Consider the following 23,157-nt stretch of genomic DNA (forward strand, 5'->3'; position numbering starts at 1 on the left):
AGAGACTTTAAAGATGGCTTTTATTTATGTATCAAAACGAAGCTCAATATCAACCAAGACCCCAGAGTTTCTCATAGTAAGGTGTGATATAATGGTTATAAAAGGGTGCAATATTAAATTCTGTACAGCTGTTTCCATGTTTTACAGAATTTAATGAATGAGAAATACCTTCCCGAGGATCTATGCACATCACCTCGGTTTTTGTCAGATTTAGGTGGAGGAATTATGAGCGGAATCAGGTCTGAATTTCTCTAATGGATAATAACTTGTAATTATGAGTCCATGTTTTCTACGTTTATTTTTTTGTGAGCTGATAACCCTTTAAACTTGGCTTTGGCCAACTTTATTGTCCTGTAAAAAGCACTAAAACTCTTCTAATTACAAAACACTGCTACAAGATGAGTTGCTTTAAACTTTATATTGCATTTATCGATGTAGTCTGGAGAAAATAATTGCGATCTGCTTTTTAATGGAAGTTATATTGCAGAACACAGATTATCATGCATTACTTGAAGAAAGTATAAGACAATGATTTCCTTCCACCTCCCAAAAAATTCTGAGTGATTAGCTATATTAAGTTCTCCAATCATATGAAGAGCAGCATTAAGGCCCATTCCTTATTAATCCACTCTATCTGGCTACAGTATCAACCTAAACATAGTAGTTGGGTGAAATTTCAGGTGAAGAGGTAAGTACAATGTGTTCTGTGGGGAAAAGAAATTTTAACCTTCAGTTCCAACGTTAATAGAAACAAAAATACAGATAATTGCAGTTAGTAACTTTTAACAGCTTCTTAGGATGTACTTTTTTATTGTTTTAATTCCATAACAAGTGCTATATTCCAGAAACACTAGAAACCATGTAAGGCACTAACTTTTATTTGTTTGGCTAATGTGTTAGAAGAAATATGTTTGGGTTTCATTTTTTGAAAGAAAAGGTTTCAAAATATTTTGGTAGGAAAATTTCCTTCTGCATGATAAGTCACATTTTCTCTGTTTTTTTTTAAATATGCTTTGTAACAAACTTTCCTTTAGTGAATCTGGCTCACCTTACCAGATGAGCTGAGTCTCAGAGACAGATGGACCACAACCAATTTATTGACCACAGTGGGATGTCATTGCCTTAATCCTCTCATGTGATGCTTATGGCATTCGCTGTGTTGGCAGGGAAAGTCTTCTCTCCTACAGTGATGTTCCTGACATGTCCTCTGCCCACTGTGCTTTTGACATATACTGTAGGAACTTAGCCAGGTGTATTTCTGGAAACTCCTTATTCATTCTCTGTAGACTGAAGCACAGCACTTGCTGTTTTTATTTCTCAATAATGTTGTGCCCGCTAAAAAGGATTATCTGCTCACCAGACCCTTACCCAGGAGTCTGTCAGAGCCTTTATGTCTTGCTGTCTGGTTACACTTGCAAATCATCATACACCTGAGGTCAGTTTTCATCACGTACTGCACTCCTCACTATTTTAGACTAATGTGATTGGATTAATAAAAATAGAATCAGAAGTGCATTTACATAAAAATGTTTTTGTAGGATGGGATTCTAATAGAGACGGGCACAGTGGCACAGTGTTTAGCAGTGTGGCCTCACAGCACTGGGGCGCCAGGTTCAATTCAGAGCTGGGGTGCTTTCTGTTTGGAGCTTTTATGCTCTCCCCAGGTTTTCATGGTTTTCCTCTGGATGCTGCGGTTTCCTCCCACAGTCCAAAGACATACTTGTTAATTTGCTTCTGGGACAATTGTCCCTGGTGTGAGTGTGAGATTGTGCCTGTGTGTGCCCTGTGATGGATGAGTATCTCAGCCTTGGTGTACCCTGCCTTGCACTGTTACTTGTTGGGATAGGCTCTGGCTCACCTGTGACCCTGAATTGGAGGAAGCAACTAGAAAATGGATTGATGGATGGAATTCTCATACAAAAATTCAGATTAAACATTGGCTTCCAAAATATATAAAAAAATTGTGAAAGTGCATTTTGGGGAAATCCTTTTGATCTTGTATTCTATATATTAAATTAATGTAACAAGGGTTGCTTTTCTGTTTATTTAACCAAAATATACGATTACTTAAATAAACGGCTATCTAATTTCAGTCTTTAGCCACAATATAGTGATACAGCTGAAGTTAAACCATGTTCAAATGATAATACATTTTTGTTGCTAGCTATAATGTGCTTAATTTTGTTGTGCTGTAAGATCTGTCCTGTTTGTTAGTCTTTTTGTCCCGAGGGTTGTACTGTGGGATTAGGTATATATTTCTTTTAAATGAAGGATGATAAAAGAAGTATTAAAAAGGGGGGTTATTGAGTTGTAGAATAAGTTCCATAAATTATTTGCAGATTTATAGTTTAATCCATTAAGTTTTTCCAAAAGGAGAAAGACATTTTATTTTTCCGAACCTGTAGTACAGTAGTTTGGATAAAAACTAGCTTAAACATAATAATAGTCTGAATTCTCTGATTTACTGTGTGTGATCTTGTAAATACAATTTATTTTAAATCTTGTGATAGGCTGATAAAGTTAATGTATAAAGCAGTTCCAAATCTCAACATAGATATTAAGATTAAGATTCTTCAAGCCGCAGTTCTTGAGTAAACCACACACAACCACTTGAGAAACACAAACACGTTACTTTGTCTTTCTTGTAATTTAATGGTTACTTTTTATTTCATGAGTATTGACTATGTCCAACACAATTTAGTGTTCAGAATCACATAAACATAGTTTACCGTTGGAATAAAGTACTATACTAATCTGTACTAAACTGTAAACATTTTAGTTAAAAACACAATACTGTAAACAACCTTTTGTGGATTAATTTATACAGACGAATATTAGAATTTGAGGAATACAGGAGGTAATGTTTTATTTTTTCACTGCATTAGTAAAAGAACCATTGGTGGCTTTTGAACCTTGTGTTTAAAGTGTTTTTGTATCATTTATACCTTGAATACACCAAACAATGAAAATCAATTAAGTTTCTTTTCACTGTAATTTAATGGGTGTGCTACATATTCAATTTAGACAGTTTAGAAAGATTATATGTAATTTCAGGTCATACACCATTTTTAAATGGATGAACTAAGCAATGCCTTTTGAGCTCAGAGTAGTTTTGAAGAGCATTTAAATAAGCCTGGTGCAGTTTTATTTTTCTATAAATAGCCTACTTTAGATTTGGTGCAGTTTCTTTTAAGCTATTAAAAAAAATGTAAAAAACAAAACCTTTACTTGTGGTATCAGTAATAAATTTAATTTTTAATGTAGTATACACTTTGATTGATGTGCTCTTACATGGATTTTGTGAGTAAGTGAGTTTAAGTTTAACAAAATAAGTTTAACAGAAATATAAAGGTTATATAGCTATAAAGTACAATTATATTGAAGTGTGGATTATCTCAGGTGATCAAATATTAGTGTAGAAATAAAATAATCATTGTTATTGCAAACAATTAAAAAAGGAAATACAGTACAGAAACACTTGCTGAACGTACATTCTGATAAGTGGCCTAATAGGTTTGATTCAATAGGTTGGATAGATGTGGCCCTTCATTTCACCGGGACCATCAGTTACTGTCTGAAATATGTTTGTACTTGTTGGCTCACAAGGTACTGACCTGTCCTGCAGACCCTTTGTGTTTTCCTGGTTTTGAAATCCCGCTTGGAGTACATAATACATGGAGCCAGTCTTTTCTTTCATGTCTTGTTTGTTGCTTGTTCTCGTCATGTTGTGTGCACTCCATACCCCTATGTAGGCTTTAGATTAGATGTGATTAGATTAAATTAAATTTAGATAATTATCTGATCCACCGTAGCCTTTGAAAGTCTCATTTATCTGAATGCGAAAAAATTAACATCACATTTACTCTCACAGAAAGTCATAGCCCCTTAGGATGTTTTTTCCCTACTCCTTTTGTAAGTATTCACAGCAGGTATTTTTCCTGGAATAGTTAATTGTTGTTTTAAATGACTGTAGTGTTAATGAATGAATGGCAGAAAAGTAGACCACAATCCACAAATATTTTGCTTAGTGAACGAACTAGCTGGTTCATAGTCAAAATAAAAAGACAAAGATAGTACAACTGGACAGAAAAGCAGTGAACATGAAACTGCCCAACCTAAACAAGTCTGATATTTTTGCATTGTACATGATGCTAGGTCCAGCCAGGTTTTTCTACCACTACTGCAAGAGCGCTGTGGAATATGAGACAGGTACACGATTCTTGGCCTGCTAGATCTATAATGGTAGGGCTCTTTATTTCACAAAAGTTTGTTTGACCTATGCCTCAGATGAATCTTAGTTTTATATTTGGCTAAAGTCTGAACGTAAGATGCTTGTAGACAAAGAGGAGGTTGTTCATTCCTTCTGGCTATTTAGTTTTTAGTAGCTAGTTGATCATGAGGATCTCATCCAGTCATTTCTCAATGACATTAACATCCACAGCTTGGCTGGTGTACTTGTTGCATATTCTCTCATACCTTTAAGTAAAAATAGTGCCTCCTGTTCTCAGTATTGTGTGCATTTCCCAGTAGTTTCCACTAGTGTCCTCGAGTTCCCATTTCGGTTCTGATTCTGGGGAGGTTTGATTGTTTGTATCCGGTCTCCTCTTGTCTTCTCTGTTCATTACTGTAGTTGAAGGACTGTAGATAACATGCCATTTATTATACCTTTTACCATCACTTATAGACATGAACTCTGAATTTGTAGAACTACCTTAGGCTCTTTTTTAACTAACAAATATTTTTTTGTGAATACATTAGTTAGGAAATTGGTGTTTTACTTATTTTCACGTTCAAAATGCAGGACCTTCATACAACCTAAAGTAAAATAGAAGGACAGTGCGCTGACTCTTTATTTCCAGACAAATGTTTTGCACAAGGATCTAAGGGATACTATACATTTTTTACATTACTCAAATCTAAATGTTGAGTGTTAGGTCTGTGGTTTCTGTAGAGGTCTTGTGGATAGGTTTTCTTGTGTAGTTTAAAAAAAACAGAAACTATTGTTGTCTTGCATGCACCAAAAGCAACAACCATAAAAGAAAACAGTTACTGTGTTTAGTTGCAGTCTTGGGTTTTGCTTTACTTATTATATTTGTGGGTCCTCTGTACTGCAATATAGCCTGTATCTTACACCACCATCCTTTAATTCGTTAAAATAGTCAGTTGCGTCTGTGTTGTAGTTTGTGATGTGTAGCACAGCACTATAGAACTGTGATTGAGAATTGAAATCCCTTATCACAAATGGTATAAGACTACTGTTAGTATCTTTCAAACATTTGTCTGCATTGAAATAAGCATTCATTAAATGATAACACAATTTATTAAGTGCTTGTGCATCCCTAATACCTATGTATTAAACAATTATTAGTGACTAAAGATAACAAGCATACAGTAAGTAAATAACTAGCACACAAGTTAATAGTGGGCCATTGGGAGATGATATTGGGATGGTAAAATGAGTAATAATCTGCATTGCATTACCTAGCTAATGTTCTTACACTCCACTTAACAGACATGTGAAAAGACATGTGCGGTTTGCAGCATTGGCTACGTGAGCACAGGACAGGAGCAGCAGACAACGTACGACATAAATAAAAAAATACAGCACAGATTAGGTTTATCAAACTGTTAGAATTTTAGCTTGTCAATTTTACCAAAATAATTTCCATTTTAGTCTGTTGTTCCACCTCCCTGTCAGATTTTCAACATGGATCTGTCAGTCTCCACTGCTTCTGTCTCTCTCACACTCCTAGTCTCCTAGTTGCTCAATTTGCAATATTGGAAGTCATGGGAGGCCAGTTAAATAATGACCACAGGTCCTTGTACTGGTAGGGCTCAATACTATTTGTTGAACAGATCCATACTAGAGAATTGATTGCTGATTGACTATACAGTATAACAGAGCTCCCAAAGCTATGTCCGAAACATAAGGCTAAAGGAAACTACACATCAAACAGTGTCTTACACCCCATAAAAGTTTCTGATTGCAATTACAAATGCTTGATATAAACATACCAGGTTGGCTTCAATGAAAAGTACACTTTTTGTGAGAATAATGCATTGCATTTAATTTATGTGTTACCCTGTATTGCTTCACTCCTTCATTCTGGGAGATTTCAAAGTGGTTTTCTACTTTTTGTAAGGAGGTAAGAAACTGAAATCCGCAGATAATTGTATACATGTATGGATATCATTTTTTTATACCTCAGCAGCCAGTTAGCTCCTGTACAGTCACGCTCTACTCAGTTCAACAGTTCCTGGCTATAAATAGCTACAGTGTCTCTGTGGGGTACATTGTAAAGTCAGCATTACTAACCTGAACTGACAAGGCTGGCTAACCTATTCAGTGTTCTAGTTATTTCACAGTGTTTAGTTGAACTAGAAGCTGACATTGTACTGTATAGTCACTGACAGTAGTCTGAAATATTGTGGGTTTGTATTTATTTTTGTTGCAAGAAACTATCTCATTCGTGGGTTTTGTACTGTTTCCCACATACTTTTTTACACCTAAACCTAAACCACTTGTGTGAAGCATGCTGATTACGAACTGCTTTAATAAGCCTACATTCAAAACCTCATCTTTAAGGACTTCAATTAAATAATGAGCTGCATTACAATAATTCAGTTATCCTTTGCAACATTTTTGAAGTGAATTGTAATTTCCTAATTATGACAGGTCTTTCTTTAGACCATGCTGTTCTTTTCAAGAATCATCACAAGTGCCGATTGCTGTTGCTTTATTTTTCGTTCTTGGGGTTATTGGCAAGCATTCTGACTAGAGCTAAAAATGCCAGTTTTTGGTTGTTTCTGGATTTAGTTATATAAGCTTTGTTCACCATGGCCTAATAAGACACACTCTGTAGCCCATAAACTTGTGTCCAATTAGGCTTATTGGCTCATGGGGAAAACTAGGAAATTTGGATGCTTCTAGTCTTCTTAATATCTTGCTTTCTAAAGCTAAGAATTTTACCTAGTGATGACTTTCTGTGATAAGTGTGGAGAAGTACAGTGATCTGTATTTAAACATCAAATTGCAAATTCATTAAATAATACTCACCTCACAATGGCATTTCCACAGAAGCAGAATAAAAAGGATGATTCAAGATGGATTTTCAATCTTTTCAATCTTAATTTTGATTTTTGTTTTACTTAGAACTGATTTGTTTCTTGCAGGTGTTCACACATTAAAAAGCTTCCACCAAAATGGAGCTCAACGATGTCTTTTTGAAATGGGTCCAGAAGCAAACCTAAAATGATATGAGGTGGTAATGATAACAAAATAATTCCTTTACAATCCCAAACGTAGAAGAATTCCTTCATATACCTCTGAAGTGTATCACCCAAAAAGGTGATTATGCACCAGTACCCCCTCATGCAACAGACCAGGCATAGAAATGTGAAATTCCTAAACCTTTTGACTTAAGGTGGAACTTTTAGGAGACTAGTGAAGCTTGGGACAAGCCTCGAGTGAAATTTTGCTAGGGCGCTGGGGTTAACACCCCCACTCTTTCGATAAGTTCCATGTAGTCAGCACCTCAATTTAATGTTTAATCCGAAGAATGAAACCTTGTACAGTATCATTCCATACAGGAACAGTGGTTTGGAAACTGTGATCCAGATTGCCACCTACTGGTCTGCCAATACCAATTGCAGTTGCAACCTAGATTTCTTTGGAGGTTTTACTTAGCTTCAGAGATCTGACAAGATCAGACAACAGAGTGGTAATGGTGCTGCTGGTTTCTACAGGGAGAATATTGGATTAACCCTTGTGTTATATTAGGGACCTTATAGACATGTCCATCATACGAGGGATGGATATAGTCATCGAGGGAGTGCTGCTCATTGAGGGATTTTGTCTTGAGTCTCCTTCTGGGCTACTTTTAGTGACATTCACCTTGAGCAGGAACTAGTTAAACTATTGCACATTACAAATGCAGGATGTCTGAATAATAAGGCACAACTGAGGCAATGTTGGAGTCTCCAAAACGCATAATTATTACATGTTTTCTTACATTTAACCTTCTTTTGCACTGTATAGCGAGGTTAGCATTCAGGAATCGATGGATTTAGGTTTAGCTGTGACTGCAAATGGTGAACAAAAGAGCAAACAGTCTTGAGAATGTGAGACAGATATTATAAAATATTGATGACTGGATTTGCTTTGTGTGCTGTTTGGGTTTGTTGATTGAATTAAAAATAATCTTTCCCCTCACCCAAGCTTCAGACCCCTTTCTCACATGACTGTTGATCAAAGCCTGCACACACTCATGTCAACTGTTTTAACTGGTGCCGGTATCACTAAGCAAATACGCTGTACAGGTCCTTCTGTTTGCACAGCCCAGCTGTAGACTGATAAAGTTCCTGAAAACCTGTAAGACAAATTGAACAAAAGCTGTATATCTCTAGGCACCTGTTCAATGCAGGCTCTTTTTTTATTCCTTGAGCTCTAATTGGATTCAATTGAATAATTGGTGAGATATTCAGTTTAAGCTACTATTTTGCAACCCTTCTGAAGTGATAGTAATTCTGCATCTTGTTTTGATGACCTTAATTAGACATTTTGTTCAAGATGAATGGCGCAACAAATTGGTCCAACAGTCAGTCACCTTTTACCTTTTAGCTATTTTGTACTAGGTGAAGCTGAGCTTTTGCTGTGGGTGCAGTAACCAGTAAGGCTTTATCAGCTCTGAAAGCAGACCTAATTTAGAGGGTAGCACCCTTTCAGAGAGTTCTCTTGTTCTGATGCCTACACTTCCACGACTACAAGTGATATCAGACCTATTGTATTCTATCTATCGTTAGCTGTTGCATTACAGGAGCTCTGCATAACGCACCACTTTGACAGATCAATAGTAGCTAAGGAGCATCAGGCGGAAAACTGAGTTTATAATTCGATATAGTTGTTGTCAGTACAGCCTAATGCACTACTTTCTTGGTGTTTCTGAGTCTCTTATTTTAGAACAGATTTTACATAGTCAGCAGTTTAATTATTACTGCTGAAGTATCTTAATATAAAGCCAAGTTTGCCATTTACTGATTAATCCAATGTCCCAAACAACAGCTGTGATGCATTTTGTAAAATATATAATGTCTATTAAAAGAAAAACATCTGCCTTCCTTCAAAATGTCTAGAAAATCTGACTTGAATTTATGCATAAACGTACCCAGAGTTTGGTTGATATTATGTGCTTGTATTGCTATAGTGCACTGATCCTTTTATGCTGCTGTCACTGCTATAATGTGTTTCTGTACTTCCAACTAGGAATAATATTTTATTATAAATGCCAAAATGTGTTGGTTGTTTGTGCATGCATCAGTCTTATTCACATAGGATGTAACCAAGATTGTTTTCTTGCTCTCTCAAGAAGTGTTAAATGATTATTCTCCATATGATCGGATGGATTACACACTGTGCTGTACCCAAGTGCCTTATGTTAGTGCAGTTGGACTAAGCATGATTATTAAATGTAATGATGTCTGTTGTTAAGCAGGTACAGTAAGTTTGATTTCGTTTAGTCTCTGTAACCTGTATTTTTTGCATCCAGTAATGTAATTGTATTAAGTGTAGTAAGTAGGACTGGTGATGGTGTATACTTAATCTTTCAGATATTAGTGCAATAAATTATTGTCTTATGTCAGGTACTATCATTGGCCAATCCAGTCCTCAACATTAGATTAGGAAACCTATTTGAAAAAGAAGGTTCCACAGCCGAAACATTGTGTTTTCTTTCTTCTCTTTTCAGCATGGAATAAACCTATTACTTGTTCCTTTGCAGCCTATTTGAATAAAGCTTTGCAACTATTTTTTGTGTGTTGAAAGTTGTCAGTGCATCACAAACTTCAGACTCAAATTTTCCTGTCACAATCATGACAGAATTTCAACTTCAATTATAATTGTTCTCTACGATACCATGATAACACTGTCTTGAATAACAGCTGTTACATTTGGTTCTAGGATACCAACCTTCAAAGGCATTATTTCGCATTTGTTTTTAGAGGTATTTAAAGTATATAAGCTTTCAAAGCTTATAATGGCCAAATAATAAAAATAAATCATGCTGTGTTTTTTGCATCATAAAAGTACAAAATCTTTTTGATAAATCTAACTCATACTACTTTGGAATAACTATAACCTGAATAAATCCCACCACAAATGTATTCCAAAATGCAGATGATATGTTTTAGCTGGCATGGAAGCTCTGTATACGAAGCAAGGAAACCTTGAGGTTTCCCAAAGTACTATATAAGTTGCATATACTGAGAATTCATTAACCTTTAAGTGGTCACAACATCAGAAGATGAGCAGCTTTGACTGGGATCCCTTTCCAGATGGCATTTACTGTATGTAGCTGCAGCCATCCCTCTTAGCAATCCAGTAAGTCTGATTTTTAGAGTTGTAATGGAATTTGGCCAATTTAAAAAAAAAGGTATTCGAGTTATTTCTCCACTTAACATGGAAAGATGCTTTCCTGGAAAATGAAGAGTAAATAAAGAATAAGTCATTTAAGAACTCATTTCTCATAGTAATGCACCTAAATAGGGGTGGGGAGGGGCATTCTGGATCTGCTCCCAACCAGAGGGTTTAACTACCAAATAAAAACAATTCCAAATTGAAAACAACATGTAGTTGTACTGAAAGTCGTGTTTGAACTATTTACTGCATTTGTGACTGCATCAATTTCCTATAAATGTGTTAGTGGTGGGTGTTGAAATGTGTGGAAAATGCCTGAGCAATGTGACCATAGATGCATCTGGACTGTTCAACTATCTGCTCTTTTTAGTCTCTGAGCTTTTAAATGTCTTTATTTTAAAAGGCTTTTTAAAGTTACTTTGTTTCATATACGTATTCTTTCTATTTCATTTTTTCCCATGCAGTAGGTTTGATTGATGGTTTTATTAATTTTGTTTTAGATAATTTGACTAAATTAAAATTAAAATATGGAAGACCTAGCTCCAGGCAATAACAATATACTGTACACGTAAGGTACAAACTAAGCTAATAAAGACATTTTATAGATTTATTAAGCAAGCATGAGATGACGGGAGATGAATAGTGGAATAGTGGCTGGAAGAACACAGGAGACAAAGATCTCCCAACAGCCTTTGAGTCACCCAAGCAACACTATTCATCTCATTATGCTACTAGGTGGGCCCAGAGTATATAGTATCAAACTCTCCATCAGCTTTCCTGTAGCTGGCTGCAGCCAACCACAGTGAGAATGAACTCTTCCTAAATTATAAAGTAGTCTATAGTCTTCAGGCATATTAAACTAAAAACACAGGAATGAAGAGCTGCTAGATCAAGAACTATCTGTATCAAAAAGACACCAAAGGTATCTGCTTCTATTCATTTTCTGCGGCCTTATTGTACACGATGAATGAGAGGAAGGCCTAAGGAGATGAATACGAAAGGGAACAGAGGCCCTTCTCAGGGGCTGCTTATGAGGGATTAGATCACTTTTGTTAATTTGATGTGTTTTTAATTTGTGAAATCGAATCGATAAAATTAAATTGCTAACAGCATGTTCAGACAGTAACATTTCATTTTCACAGACCATTTTTTTTGTCTGTGTCGCTCCATTTATTTCTGTTACAGTTTGTCAGATCCATATGAAAGACATAGACACCTCAGTTTAAGTTACTGTACATTGCAGTTTTAGTCATATTTCTTGTTTTTTTAACATATATGCCACTGCACATCAGGCATCAAACTGTACGGGGATTATGCCATTAAAAAAGTCAAATTCAATTATGTCATTATGGAAAAGTCCTGAATAGTCAAGACTGATTTTATACCCCTTTCAAAGAGATCACTAATCACCATTTTCATTATGGGAAAATACAAATGAAACCACTTGTGAGCAATAGCAGTGTATTTAAAGTTTGTCTCTGTTTTTCTAGATTGATATTACCCTTCAACATTAATGGTTGAAGAGCAGTGGAAAGTTTTGTTCTTAGTATTTCTTTGGAATGATTGGCAGTGACCTTTTTTCGAATATTGAGACAAGCATAGTCATCAATAAGCTGATTCCAGACTAGTAGACTCAAATATAGACTTTTCAAAAAGAGTCGCACATCTGAGGGCAGGTGATCTTGGTTTTTCTGTTGAGAGGGAGATGAAAGCCATCTGTTAAGCTGTACAAGATACAAATCCATCTCTTCTCTTTGTCTAAACTAATGAACCAAGGATCAAGGGTGCAAAACAGTATATATGTAAGTAGTGGGTAAATAATAAAGTAAATGGTAGATAAACCAAGAAATGGGTATTTTATTTCATACTTTAATGTCTCTAGTCTAACACAGTCATCTTGTTTGTTTCTTATGGTTTTTATGTTCTTGTATGAAGATACAGTCAGTAAAAATAAAAGTTTTTCATGGTCATACTCTATATTTGAAAGTTTTAAAAAATATTTAGTTTGTTTTAACACCTTCGTGGCCCGTTGTAAAACAAAATAATCTGAAATATTGCAGTTTTAAATTCAGAAATTACAACACATTGTAACACCATGAGCCCTCAAGATAGAGGCATACATTTACAGTGAAGTGTTATTTTGAGAAGAAGATACTTTGCATAAAAAGGCACTACCTAAACATCTAAATAAACAGCCTTTTATGATTATCTAGGAAATTCAGATCCAGATCACTCATCTTAACTCTTTTCTTTATTCCACAGCATTTACAAAGATGATAACAGTAAACGGTCAGGAGTACCACCTTCAGCTTGTAGACACAGCTGGACAGGTGAGTGGCCTTCATTAGGAGACAACTGCTAAGTGACGTTCTATTTTTTATATGTCAACTATTTAAAGTGGTACTTTGTGGAAGTGCTGTGTGTGTAGTACACTGAGCTGTGGATCATGTAACCTATCAGTTTTTAATTGTACCCCTGCATGTTTTTATTTTCATATTGACTTATAAGCAGTATTCAGATTCAGATTTGTGATCTTTTTTTATTTCATTAGTAGTAGCAAAAAGTTTTACTTCTAATGCCAAACTGTTTTACTTTTTGCAGGATGAGTACTCAATTTTCCCTCAGACGTACTCCATAGACATCAATGGATACATTCTGGTGTATTCAGTCACATCCAACAAAAGGTAAGCTCGTTCCCCATTCCCTTGGATGTGTACCCTCTGTGCTGTAGCTTCTCCATACTTATCTATTTAAACTCCCAAGGTTTAGGTTTTAGCAGTGTGCTAAGACTGCAGGATGTCAGCTGTGGCTGGGTGCCATATACCTGTTGCCCAAGCTAGTTGAAGGTAATGTGCTCTGTTTTCAGGGAATAAAGTTCAAGGTTTCATTATTAAATCATAGAAATGATTTCTAGATTTTTACGTAATGAAGTTTTTCTAAAAGAAATTCTCTTTTAATTAGATAACCACCTGTATTTGCCAGGGGTATTGAGTAGTGTTCTGCACACCACATTTACATGACCTTATTCTTGAAAACAGATACTGCTGAGGCTATATAACATATCTATTCCGGACAACTAGAGCTTCAGTGGGCTTCCAAGATTTGTGGTTGCAGACCGTTTGACCTGAGCATGAACTGAGACAGTGGGAAGGAACTGAATATGTTAAATTGCAGAATTATACAAATCTAATTTGAAAGCTTAGTGGTTGTAGTTTACATTTGATATTTTAGTAGATTTATTACATTTTCATTCTTTTGCTGTGAAGTGTTTACCAAAATGTATCCACAGATTTTGAATTAACTTTAAAGCCTTCAAAGCAAACTCTGTTTAAGAGTACCAGTAATTAATTCTGTTTCAGTATGTACTCTAGATTTTAGGCATAATAAAGCACTCAACACGCTGTAATACATAACATTTTGGCATCCCCTGCAAGACGTATTTGACTTTTGTACAGTAACGTAGACTTCTTACACTGTCTTTGAAGTTGGAAAATTGCTATGTGATATCACTAGTAAAGAAAAGAATTAAAAAGTTTTACTCAAGAGTGATTTCAACTGTATTCATAGCCTTATTAGGTATTTTATGTTCTGTACTTGTTAAAATGTCTGTTCAGAATAACACAGAGAACTTGAAACTCTTTACAAAGTCAACATCCCATGTGGATAAACTGAAAAACAGGGCAGAAAGTTGTTGCTATGAAAAGTGTAGGATTACATAATTTCTTATTAACCTTTCTTTAAGAACATTATATGCTCAAGTCCTACTTAGAAATACTCAAAGATCCTGTAAAAGCAGTCATCACTGCAGTTTTTCTCTTCAAGAGAACTGGCAGTGACGTTCACTCTTTGCATACGCAGATGTTGTGAGAATATTGGTTTTCACACTGTACATCATGAAAGTGAAGCACAGCACTTGGATATTCTGTCTCAACATGGATAAAGATGTATTTTTTGTCCTTGTTAATGGAAGTTAGTAATGTTCAAAGGCAAGACAGTCCTGTTTTTGGAGGTGGAATTTGAAGTTTGTTGTTACTCTCTCCTCCAATTTCAGTCTCAGTCAGCAGTAATAAGTACTTTTGAGTTAAGAAGGGACTGTACAGACCTTCCTGACACAATATTTAAAGATGCTGAAGATTTTTATTCAAGGGCTAAATGCAGACATTTTCCAGTTCAATTTCAGTACAAGTATTTTTATTAATTTTTTTCTAAGATCGTCATAAAAATGATCCAGTTATAACAGACTCCCTATGTTACTGGAGCTTTCCTGACCCTCTTGGCTTCTCTCTCCAGAGACTAGACGTTCCCACCGCATCAGAACTTCTGACTTTTGAGAATGCAGGATTGAAGTTTCATTGAACTTTGTAGTCTTCAGAAGACTAGATTTTCCCCTAGGGAAAGCAGGACAAACTAACCACTGTAGAAATACGTCAGTTATACTGTGGACATGTGTCCATTTAAAAGTATCATCCAGTATAATAAAATGTTATTTTATACCAAGAGTTGTTGGTACAAACTTTGATTCTCAGATCAAATATCTGCTAGCAGGCAGATGGCCTTCTTGTGTTTTTATCTTTGTTCTTACTTTCTGACTAAAATGTTGAATATTTGCAGCATGCTGTATTTTTTCAAAAAGTTAAAAGGAATTTGAGTCTGTGGCCAAAACATATGAATTCCATTTTTCTGTATAATTGTACAACATTGTAACTGAAAAGGCATTATGTTTACAGATAATTATTATTACAATTATTTCCTAGATGTCTTCATAATGATAAGTTATGGAGATTTTGGATTAAAATTGGGTCGAGATGCCAAATGTGTTCTCTTTCTTACCTCACTGGTTTGCCAGGGAAGCAGTGTTTGAATGGTCCAATGCATTAATTGCTAGTGCTGCAACAATGAGTTATTGATTTGATTATTTATTGATTTTTGTTGTATACATACTGTTTGGTATTTTCTGAAAATATAATTCTCTAGGTTGTCAGTCACGTTTTATAAGTGATGAGCATACATTTAGAGTCTTGTATTCAAGTAGTACCACAACATTCTTTACAAATCCTGAAGTTGAAAGTTTCATGTCAATGTATCTTTTTGTTACTATTTGCAATTTACTAGTTTACTCATGTTGAACATGTTAAAAGCATTTGACTACTTACTAAAATTAATATTTGGTTTTACTTTTATGAATGTCATTAACAGTTAGTTAGACCTATTTTGTTTCACACGGAAACTTTTCTTTTTGCTACTGATATTAATTTGACTCACTTGTGTGAAATATAAATGAGAACCACCAGTGCACAATAAATGAGCCCACTTACTCACTCAATATAAAATCTCCTGAAACAAGAACGCTCCACATGCCAATTAAAAGGTCTTTACATACCACACTGTCATACACATGCCAAGGAATGACAAGCCTTCCTTTAAACTAAAGGCCTGCACACTCCACATGTTAATGGCACCATCTGTTTAGTGGTGCAGTGAATTGGGAAGAATTAACAGCAGAAATCTTAATTTAAGCAGGCATCTTTTACATTGTCAGTGAAGTGGAAGGCAGTTACTGAAGTCTTGAACAAATGTGTTCAAGACCCTTTCTTTTCCTGTTGAGCAAAAAGCTAAGTTATGGGGTAAAATGGAGTGACCTCTTGTTGTATGTGTTGTTGTGTGTGCTGCCGTGAATAGAGAAGGAAAGTCAAATTATCTTTTGGGCTCCACATGGAAATGTCACCTGATTCACTACAGATCATCTCCATTTTAATGCAAAATGCACTTTCTGCGGTAGGGAGTAGGACACAACAGAGTTAAATGATCATACAAGCATCAGTTATGAATTATTTTATACTTATGCATATTCCTAGGCATGAATCTATTTTGTTCCTCAGGCAAAGACTTCCAATTAATTTCCATGGACTGAACTGATGCATATGCACAACCTCAATAGTAAATACTGAGGTTGGTTCATTTTTTTTATTAGTATTGGTTCCTTGTCACAACAAAATACTGAATTCATGTCAGGTGATTTCATAAAACGGAACATATATTTTATTTAACTTTCAATATTTGGAGTGTGTTGAGTATATAACAAAGATTCATGAGAATTAACAAAGGTTCGTGGCTTCAAGATGTAAAGCAACAAAATGTGAAAACTGTGCAAGGGTCTGAATACTTTTTCGAGGTACTAAATGTGTCAAAAAAGACAATTTTTTTGAAGCAGCGGGAAGCATACAGGTTTTTGCAACAGCTCTTTCAGCATGTACCAGTGACCTGAAGGAGCTGTCCGTGGTGCTGTTTCCCTGGTGTACTTTGAGAAACACCATTGAACCTGGGAAGCACAGCTGCAGTTATAGCACTTAAAAGCCATTGTGATTTAGATGAATAGCTCTCTGTCATTGGGAAATTATGGCAGGTGGGCTACAGAATGTGTGGGGTATGGGGGTGGAGGACGTGCTCAGAAAACACAATGAACCAGTATCTGTTTTCTTTGCATCAATTGAAACTTTAATTTTAGCTTTGCTTGAAAAGTACTCTTAAAGCTGTATCTTTAGTCACAGAATTTCTTTCAAATATTTCACATGCAGTACTAATTGTGTTTACACAAATATGCAATTTTGGTACTTTTTTTTTCAAACAATATTTAAACATTACATGAAATTACAGCATTAAAGAATGAATGACAGAATCGGCTCAACAAAGCCCCCCCCCGCCCCCCTCCACTATCTTCAACAAACATATTACTCAGAGGTATTTGAGAGAACACTTAATGCTTAATATTTATAAGCATGCATTAGCATTTGTAATTACGTGAGCTTATACTTACAGACAGGACAAATCACATTTTCTTGTTTTGGAGGAGGTTTACATATTTTACATATACATTTAAACATTCCCAAATGCTTAAGGCCTGCTCATGGGATTAATCCACCGGGCAACCTTTACATAGAGGTAGAATTTCTAATATGAACTTCAGAAGCTTCACATCCAAACACAGCTTTAGGATATTAATCACTTAAAAGAATGTGCTGGAAGCTTTATTAGGTAGAAGGAATCGATGAAGGAACCATCTCTAAAATCACCAATTCATGTAATTCTTATTCTCCAGGATAAAGCCAAAAGCAGGATTTTGTCTAAAGAATGACACTAGGTGTCAGGATTTGCAGAATCCACTTGAAACATGATAAATGACCCAGATCTGATGGAGCTTTTGACCTTTAAAAGAAGCAATAATAGAATCTCACTTCTTTTCAATGAGCGCTAGAAGCTATATTGTAATTCTCAGGGAAGATTCACAACGTTAATCCAAACATTAATCTTGATTTAAAACTGATACTAATAATTTACTAATTTCTTGACAAAGCATGTTTATGGGTGTTGGTGCGTTTTTTTTTACCTGTTAATAACTGTACCTTTTTAAAAGTGAATGCAGTGTGTTAAGTTGCTTTGAGAGAACTGCTTTTAAGTAGTGAGAGAGTGAGAGATTCCTTACTGGCAACCATGTTACAACTAGATAGTGATGCAAAGCAAAAACTGCAACCTTAAGGAACAGAAGTTCTAATGGTGGCAATGGTTTTGGTAGAGTTCCCTGCATCTTACTCACAAGGGGTTTTCTTATGACATGGCAGTCATCTGCAGTGCTAGTGTCCTGGCCAAATTTCCCCACTGACTTTTATCAGTTATGGCCTCCTAATAATCCTCATCAATCAATTGGCTTCATTACTGTCTTCTTCTCCCCACTGTTAGCTGATGTGTGGTGAGTGTACTGGCGCATCATCCAGGTGCGAGCTATACATTGATAGTGGTGGTGGAGGAGAGTCCCCATTACATGTAAAGCACTTTTAGTGCAGTCTCCAGAAAAGCACTATATAAGTGTAAGGAAAATATGATTATTATCTCTTTGAGGTGGTACTTCAGCTGTGCTGCCTTTGCTCTGATATATAGACTGAAAAGAGATTCTTGGTCTGATCTTGAAAGGCACATTGTGTCTGTATTTGAGCTCCCACATTTCAAGGCAGGGAACCTAAAGCAAGCAATACAAACTAACACACGGTGGTATGCAGGAGCTGTTACGATTCAGAGCTCATAATCAGAAGGCTGTATTCTACTTTAAAACCCTTGAGCAAGGTACTTCACTCAGCGTGTTTCAGTAAAGTATCCAGCTGTATAAAATATGACAGAATTAATCAATTAAATGATTAATAACGATGGATAAACAGTAATAAAAGCTAACAAGGAGGCATAAACACTTGGAAGGTTTCAGGTATGGGAGGCAGAAGTGTAAAGGGCGAAAATAAATATTTTCTTATGCTTATAATAGTTCTGAACTGTTAAGGTAAGGACATACCTGCAGGATGGTTTGGATCTCACAGTGCCTTAAGCTTTATTACTTCATTTTAATCTGTGATTCTTGTTTTTAATTCTACCCTTTGTAGAGAATACATTTACATCTACTCAGAGAATTAATTAATTGATATATTATGCAATAGGTCACTAAAGCAATGACATAATGACAATGCAAACCAGGCTATGACAAAATAAAGTTTGCACAATATCCATCATTGAGAATGAATGAAAAGGTAATTCCTATGTGACTACATTAATGATAAAGTAATGACATAACGAATTTGTCATTCATGGAATGTTTGACCTAAATTGCTTTCTATTTTTATGAATGTGCATTGGCTGTCAGTACCAGTTTAATTAACATTTTCTTTCTTTTTTTTACAGTTTTGAAGTAGTAAAAGTTATCCATGAAAAGTTATTGGATATGGTGGGAAAGGTTCAGTAAGTATTGCTTTTTCACTCTCATTTTCTTTCTAGATTAGGGTGTTTACATCTATTTTAAAGTTGTTTTTAATTTTTGACCTGTTTTTTTCCACAGAGTGCCCATCATGTTGGTGGGAAATAAAAAAGATCTCCACATGGAGCGGTATGTACTGTGTGTCCTAATGGTAGCTGCATTACTGATAAGAGTGCGTTTTCTGCAACAGGAAGCACTATGTTGTCAGTTTGTTTCTTAAAGTATCTAAACAATGTTCTGTACAAAGACAGAATTAGCAGATACAGAAAGGCTCTCTGCTCTTCTACTTTGTTTGAACCAGTGAAGATGCGTTATGTTGCTGAGAAAAGGGGATTATGCTCAGGTAATTCTCATCTCATTAAGGACAGACAGACAAAATATTGTTTTCTGTTTGCTAGTGTTACACTTCTTCCACAATTCATTACAAACTGACTACTTTGAAGAAATGCTGTATCTTTCAATGTGGAAAAATCACTTATACGTTGAGCCCATATCCCTGTCTTATTGAGTTAAGCCAACAATGTCCTAGGCATTTTCTAATTAAAGTGACAATTGAAAAAAATACATTTCAAGATATTACAGCATCTTTCATAACGTACAGAATTATTGCTGAAATAAGGTATGTAAGAATTTCCCCTGTTGCTCCTTGTTTTGTATAATTCGAGTAGGACAGCTTAGAGCTTCTGACTCATGCTGATTCTTTAGTGTTACTTGACATTTTGGACATACTGTAAAATTTCTCTTATTTTCTCTTTAAATGTGACATTTAGTCTCAGGTTTTGTTTTTTAAAGAGATTTTTAGATTCTAACAGAGTCCAGATTTTCCTTGTAAATCTGTATCTCACTATTCATTATTCCGGACATTGCTGAAAAAACACAGAACACATACTGGCAGGACTGTCAAACTACAGTGACATGAGAGCCAAAAGCTTTTGTTAAATGGAAAGACTAACACTGTTATTTCACAAAAAGTGGAAGCCACTAGAAGCAATTATGAGGTGAAAGGGAGCAATAATGAGCTAAGCGCTTATTCCCCCTTAACTAAATCAGACTAGAAAAATATTTGCATAAATCACAATAGTGTTTGGTTCCTACAGATGAGTAATTGCTGCACTTTTTACTATTTATAAAGTAAGCAAAAAAAAGTGAGGAAGACTGAATGTGAACTCCCCTGCAGCCTTGGTTTTGTTTTATTTAAAATATTTATAGCTTTGAGTAAATTCCCTGAACCCCTTACATGAAGAGAAACAATTTTATTTTACTATTTTGTATACTGGGAAACTAAGCATGTACAGTCTCCCACATGTTTGAAAGTATTTTGGCTGCCTTGGGAAAGAAATTGTCTGGTCTACATTGAAGTCTAAAGTCTGTGGGACTAGACTGCCATTCCGGGGGGATAGTGACACTGAGCTGAAATTCTGGCTCCATCTTTCAATATGTGGAAACTCCCTGAGGCTTAAACACTTTTGCAAACATTGCGTCACATTCAGAAATGGGTCACTTAGCTCACTTTCAGTCTTGCATTTATGCAAAGTAAATAGACGTGGATTTTCACATATGCACTGGATAAAGTATTAAAAGTATAATATTCATTGTACAAAGACCTCAGAAAATTGTAGCATTCGATGTGTGAATCGTATATGTGATATATAAATCAAAGCTGTTTTTATTACACTGCATTATTTAGTAGTCATACTGAGTGTCTAAAACTCTACGGTTGTACTGTAACTGCATTAAATGTGCATGGGCACATTATCACCCAAAGCTTGTAGATGATTATTCACTTTCCATTACCTTTTCTTTTTATAAATTCTCCCAATAACTATTAATAAACATGTTGATGCCTCTGGCACGATACTGTTGCATATTCGCATATTCTGTGATTTCTTTCTATTTTTTCATATTTTATGTACCGGTGTGCAATGTCATGTATGAGTGTTTTTTAAAGTCAAATCTATCTGAAGTGTAGAAGATGTCTAAGCTTTAATTAGCAAAATCACAATGACTATATATTAGCGGAAAATGCATATCAAAATAAACTTGGCAGACAAAAAATTTTAATGGAGGCAGAAAAGAACCACACTCCCACAGCTTATTGATTGAGTTCAGAATGAGTAACTCATAGCAGTAACTCTTTGATTCTGCATTTGCTTACCTCCAGCAAAATGGAGGCACAAAATGCCCATTTCAGCAAGACCAGTTGGATGTCTTTGAACATTTTGAGCCACAAGAGAAAAGGGAATTGTGCTTAACATGCAGTGACATGATCCACTGAGATGCAGACTGTTGATTCTGTTTTCATTTATCACAGGATCACACTGTGTAATGATGGCATCTCCATGTCACTTGTCTTCCTAGCTAGAGGCAGAATAAAGGTTCAGAATGTTCAAGTTGAATTAGCATGTGTACTACTACATTTTGAAAAGGATGTTTATGCACTATTTGTTTGAATTACTTTGAACTATTAAAATGAAATAAGTGAAATAGTTGTGTAAATGTAGCAATACACTTTTGAAATGCAACCCTAAATCCAAAATGAACTGTAGAAGCGATGAAAAAAAGTTACATGCAATTAGCATGCTTACCCAAAGTAAACTAATTAAAGACTTGGAATATATATGATTCTTATGCTAAAAAAGACTTAATTTCTCATTTTCACTAGAATAGAAAGTTACATTGAATATTTCAATGTGACCTAATATATTGCATTCAAGTTCTGTTTCTCTATGAAAATAAGTGTTTATATGAGATTTAAAAATAATCCCTGTTAAATTATTTATAATAGCAGAAAACTCCATTAATGTATTACACGTGCGATTTTGACGTATTGTAACTTGATTAACCTCTAAATGATTTTGAAAGCAGCACAAGACTTCAGTTGATTTATTGTTCAAACTTGCAGAAACCATTCACACTGTTTCACACTTCGTACAGGCACTCCAATGTTGTTAATCAGGGGAAATAATAAACGTAAGGACAGCAGCCAGTTCACTACTGTTCCTCTACAGGTGCAGGAAGGGGGACTGTCTGCTATAGAAATGTTAATAGAGCATTTTTTCTCAAAAAGGTTTGCACTCTGTTATATGAGGAACACAGATTATTTAGAAATTGTTCTCTAAAGTTCACTATCTCTGTTATTTCTGTAGGGTAATCAGTTGTGAAGAAGGGAAAGCTTTAGCAGAGTCGTGGAATGCAGCCTTTATGGAATCATCTGCTAAAGAAAACCAGGTATTTAATGACCTGCAATCATTCTTTTTCTTTTTTCTGTAACCTTGTCTGTTAAAAGAGCATGCCCGAGACTTTCATTTAGCCTTTTCTCCTGTCTTGAAGACAATTTATTATCACTTCCCTGTCAAAAATTCACCTGGGATTAAACAGTTGAAAGGTCCTCAAGAGCCCTACTGTGGTATCACAAAATCGAAAATGTAAACCACATGCTTTCTATTTCCCTTGGCTGTTGAGTAAACAAAGGCAAAACTAAGACATTCTAGTTTAATTAGAATATAAAATGCTTGTTTTGCTTATGTCATTGTTAATTTTACTGAAAAACAGTTCTGAAATGCCCTTTGTTAGTCTAAGATATTTTAAATGGAAACAGATTTGTTAAACATGGTACTCTGCAATAGAGTGCACCATTTGGCTGCAGATCTTAACAGCAGTGTTTTTATATGACCCTTTATAGAATACAATTGACCAGTTTTAGCTAGAATTTAAACCAATAATAGATAAATGGACAGTTATGGAGTGACATTTTAGCATGATCAAAGGTCATGCATCTGGTTGAATTATACCTGTTATGTAATTTGATATGATTAACCACATTTCCTATTCACAAAAGGTCTATCAAACCATCAGGGGCCCTTCTATTGACATCACCTCTGTTACCAATGGGTCAACATAAGATAAGATCACTTTATTAGCCATATACAATTTCTTGCATTAGGAATTTATCTTT

The 23,157-nt window shown here is 35.3% G+C and overlaps 1 protein-coding gene across 1 annotated transcript in view; it reads left to right on the top strand.

The window, feature by feature from the left end:
- The window catches only part of rheb (Ras homolog, mTORC1 binding), a 52,396-nt gene that overhangs the window by 22,868 nt on the left and 6,371 nt on the right, over positions 1 to 23,157 (top strand). The window contains exons 3-7 of the mRNA XM_088919368.1: positions 12,674 to 12,741; positions 13,013 to 13,095; positions 19,130 to 19,186; positions 19,284 to 19,331; positions 22,349 to 22,430. Of these exons, the coding sequence (XP_088775494.1) occupies positions 12,674 to 12,741; positions 13,013 to 13,095; positions 19,130 to 19,186; positions 19,284 to 19,331; positions 22,349 to 22,430 (338 nt within the window). The remainder of the gene's footprint in view (positions 1 to 12,673; positions 12,742 to 13,012; positions 13,096 to 19,129; positions 19,187 to 19,283; positions 19,332 to 22,348; positions 22,431 to 23,157) is intronic.

The sequence above is a fragment of the Atractosteus spatula genome, chromosome 6, assembly GCF_055471065.1.
Source record: "Atractosteus spatula isolate fAtrSpa1 chromosome 6, fAtrSpa1.hap1, whole genome shotgun sequence".
NCBI lineage: Eukaryota > Metazoa > Chordata > Actinopteri > Semionotiformes > Lepisosteidae > Atractosteus > Atractosteus spatula.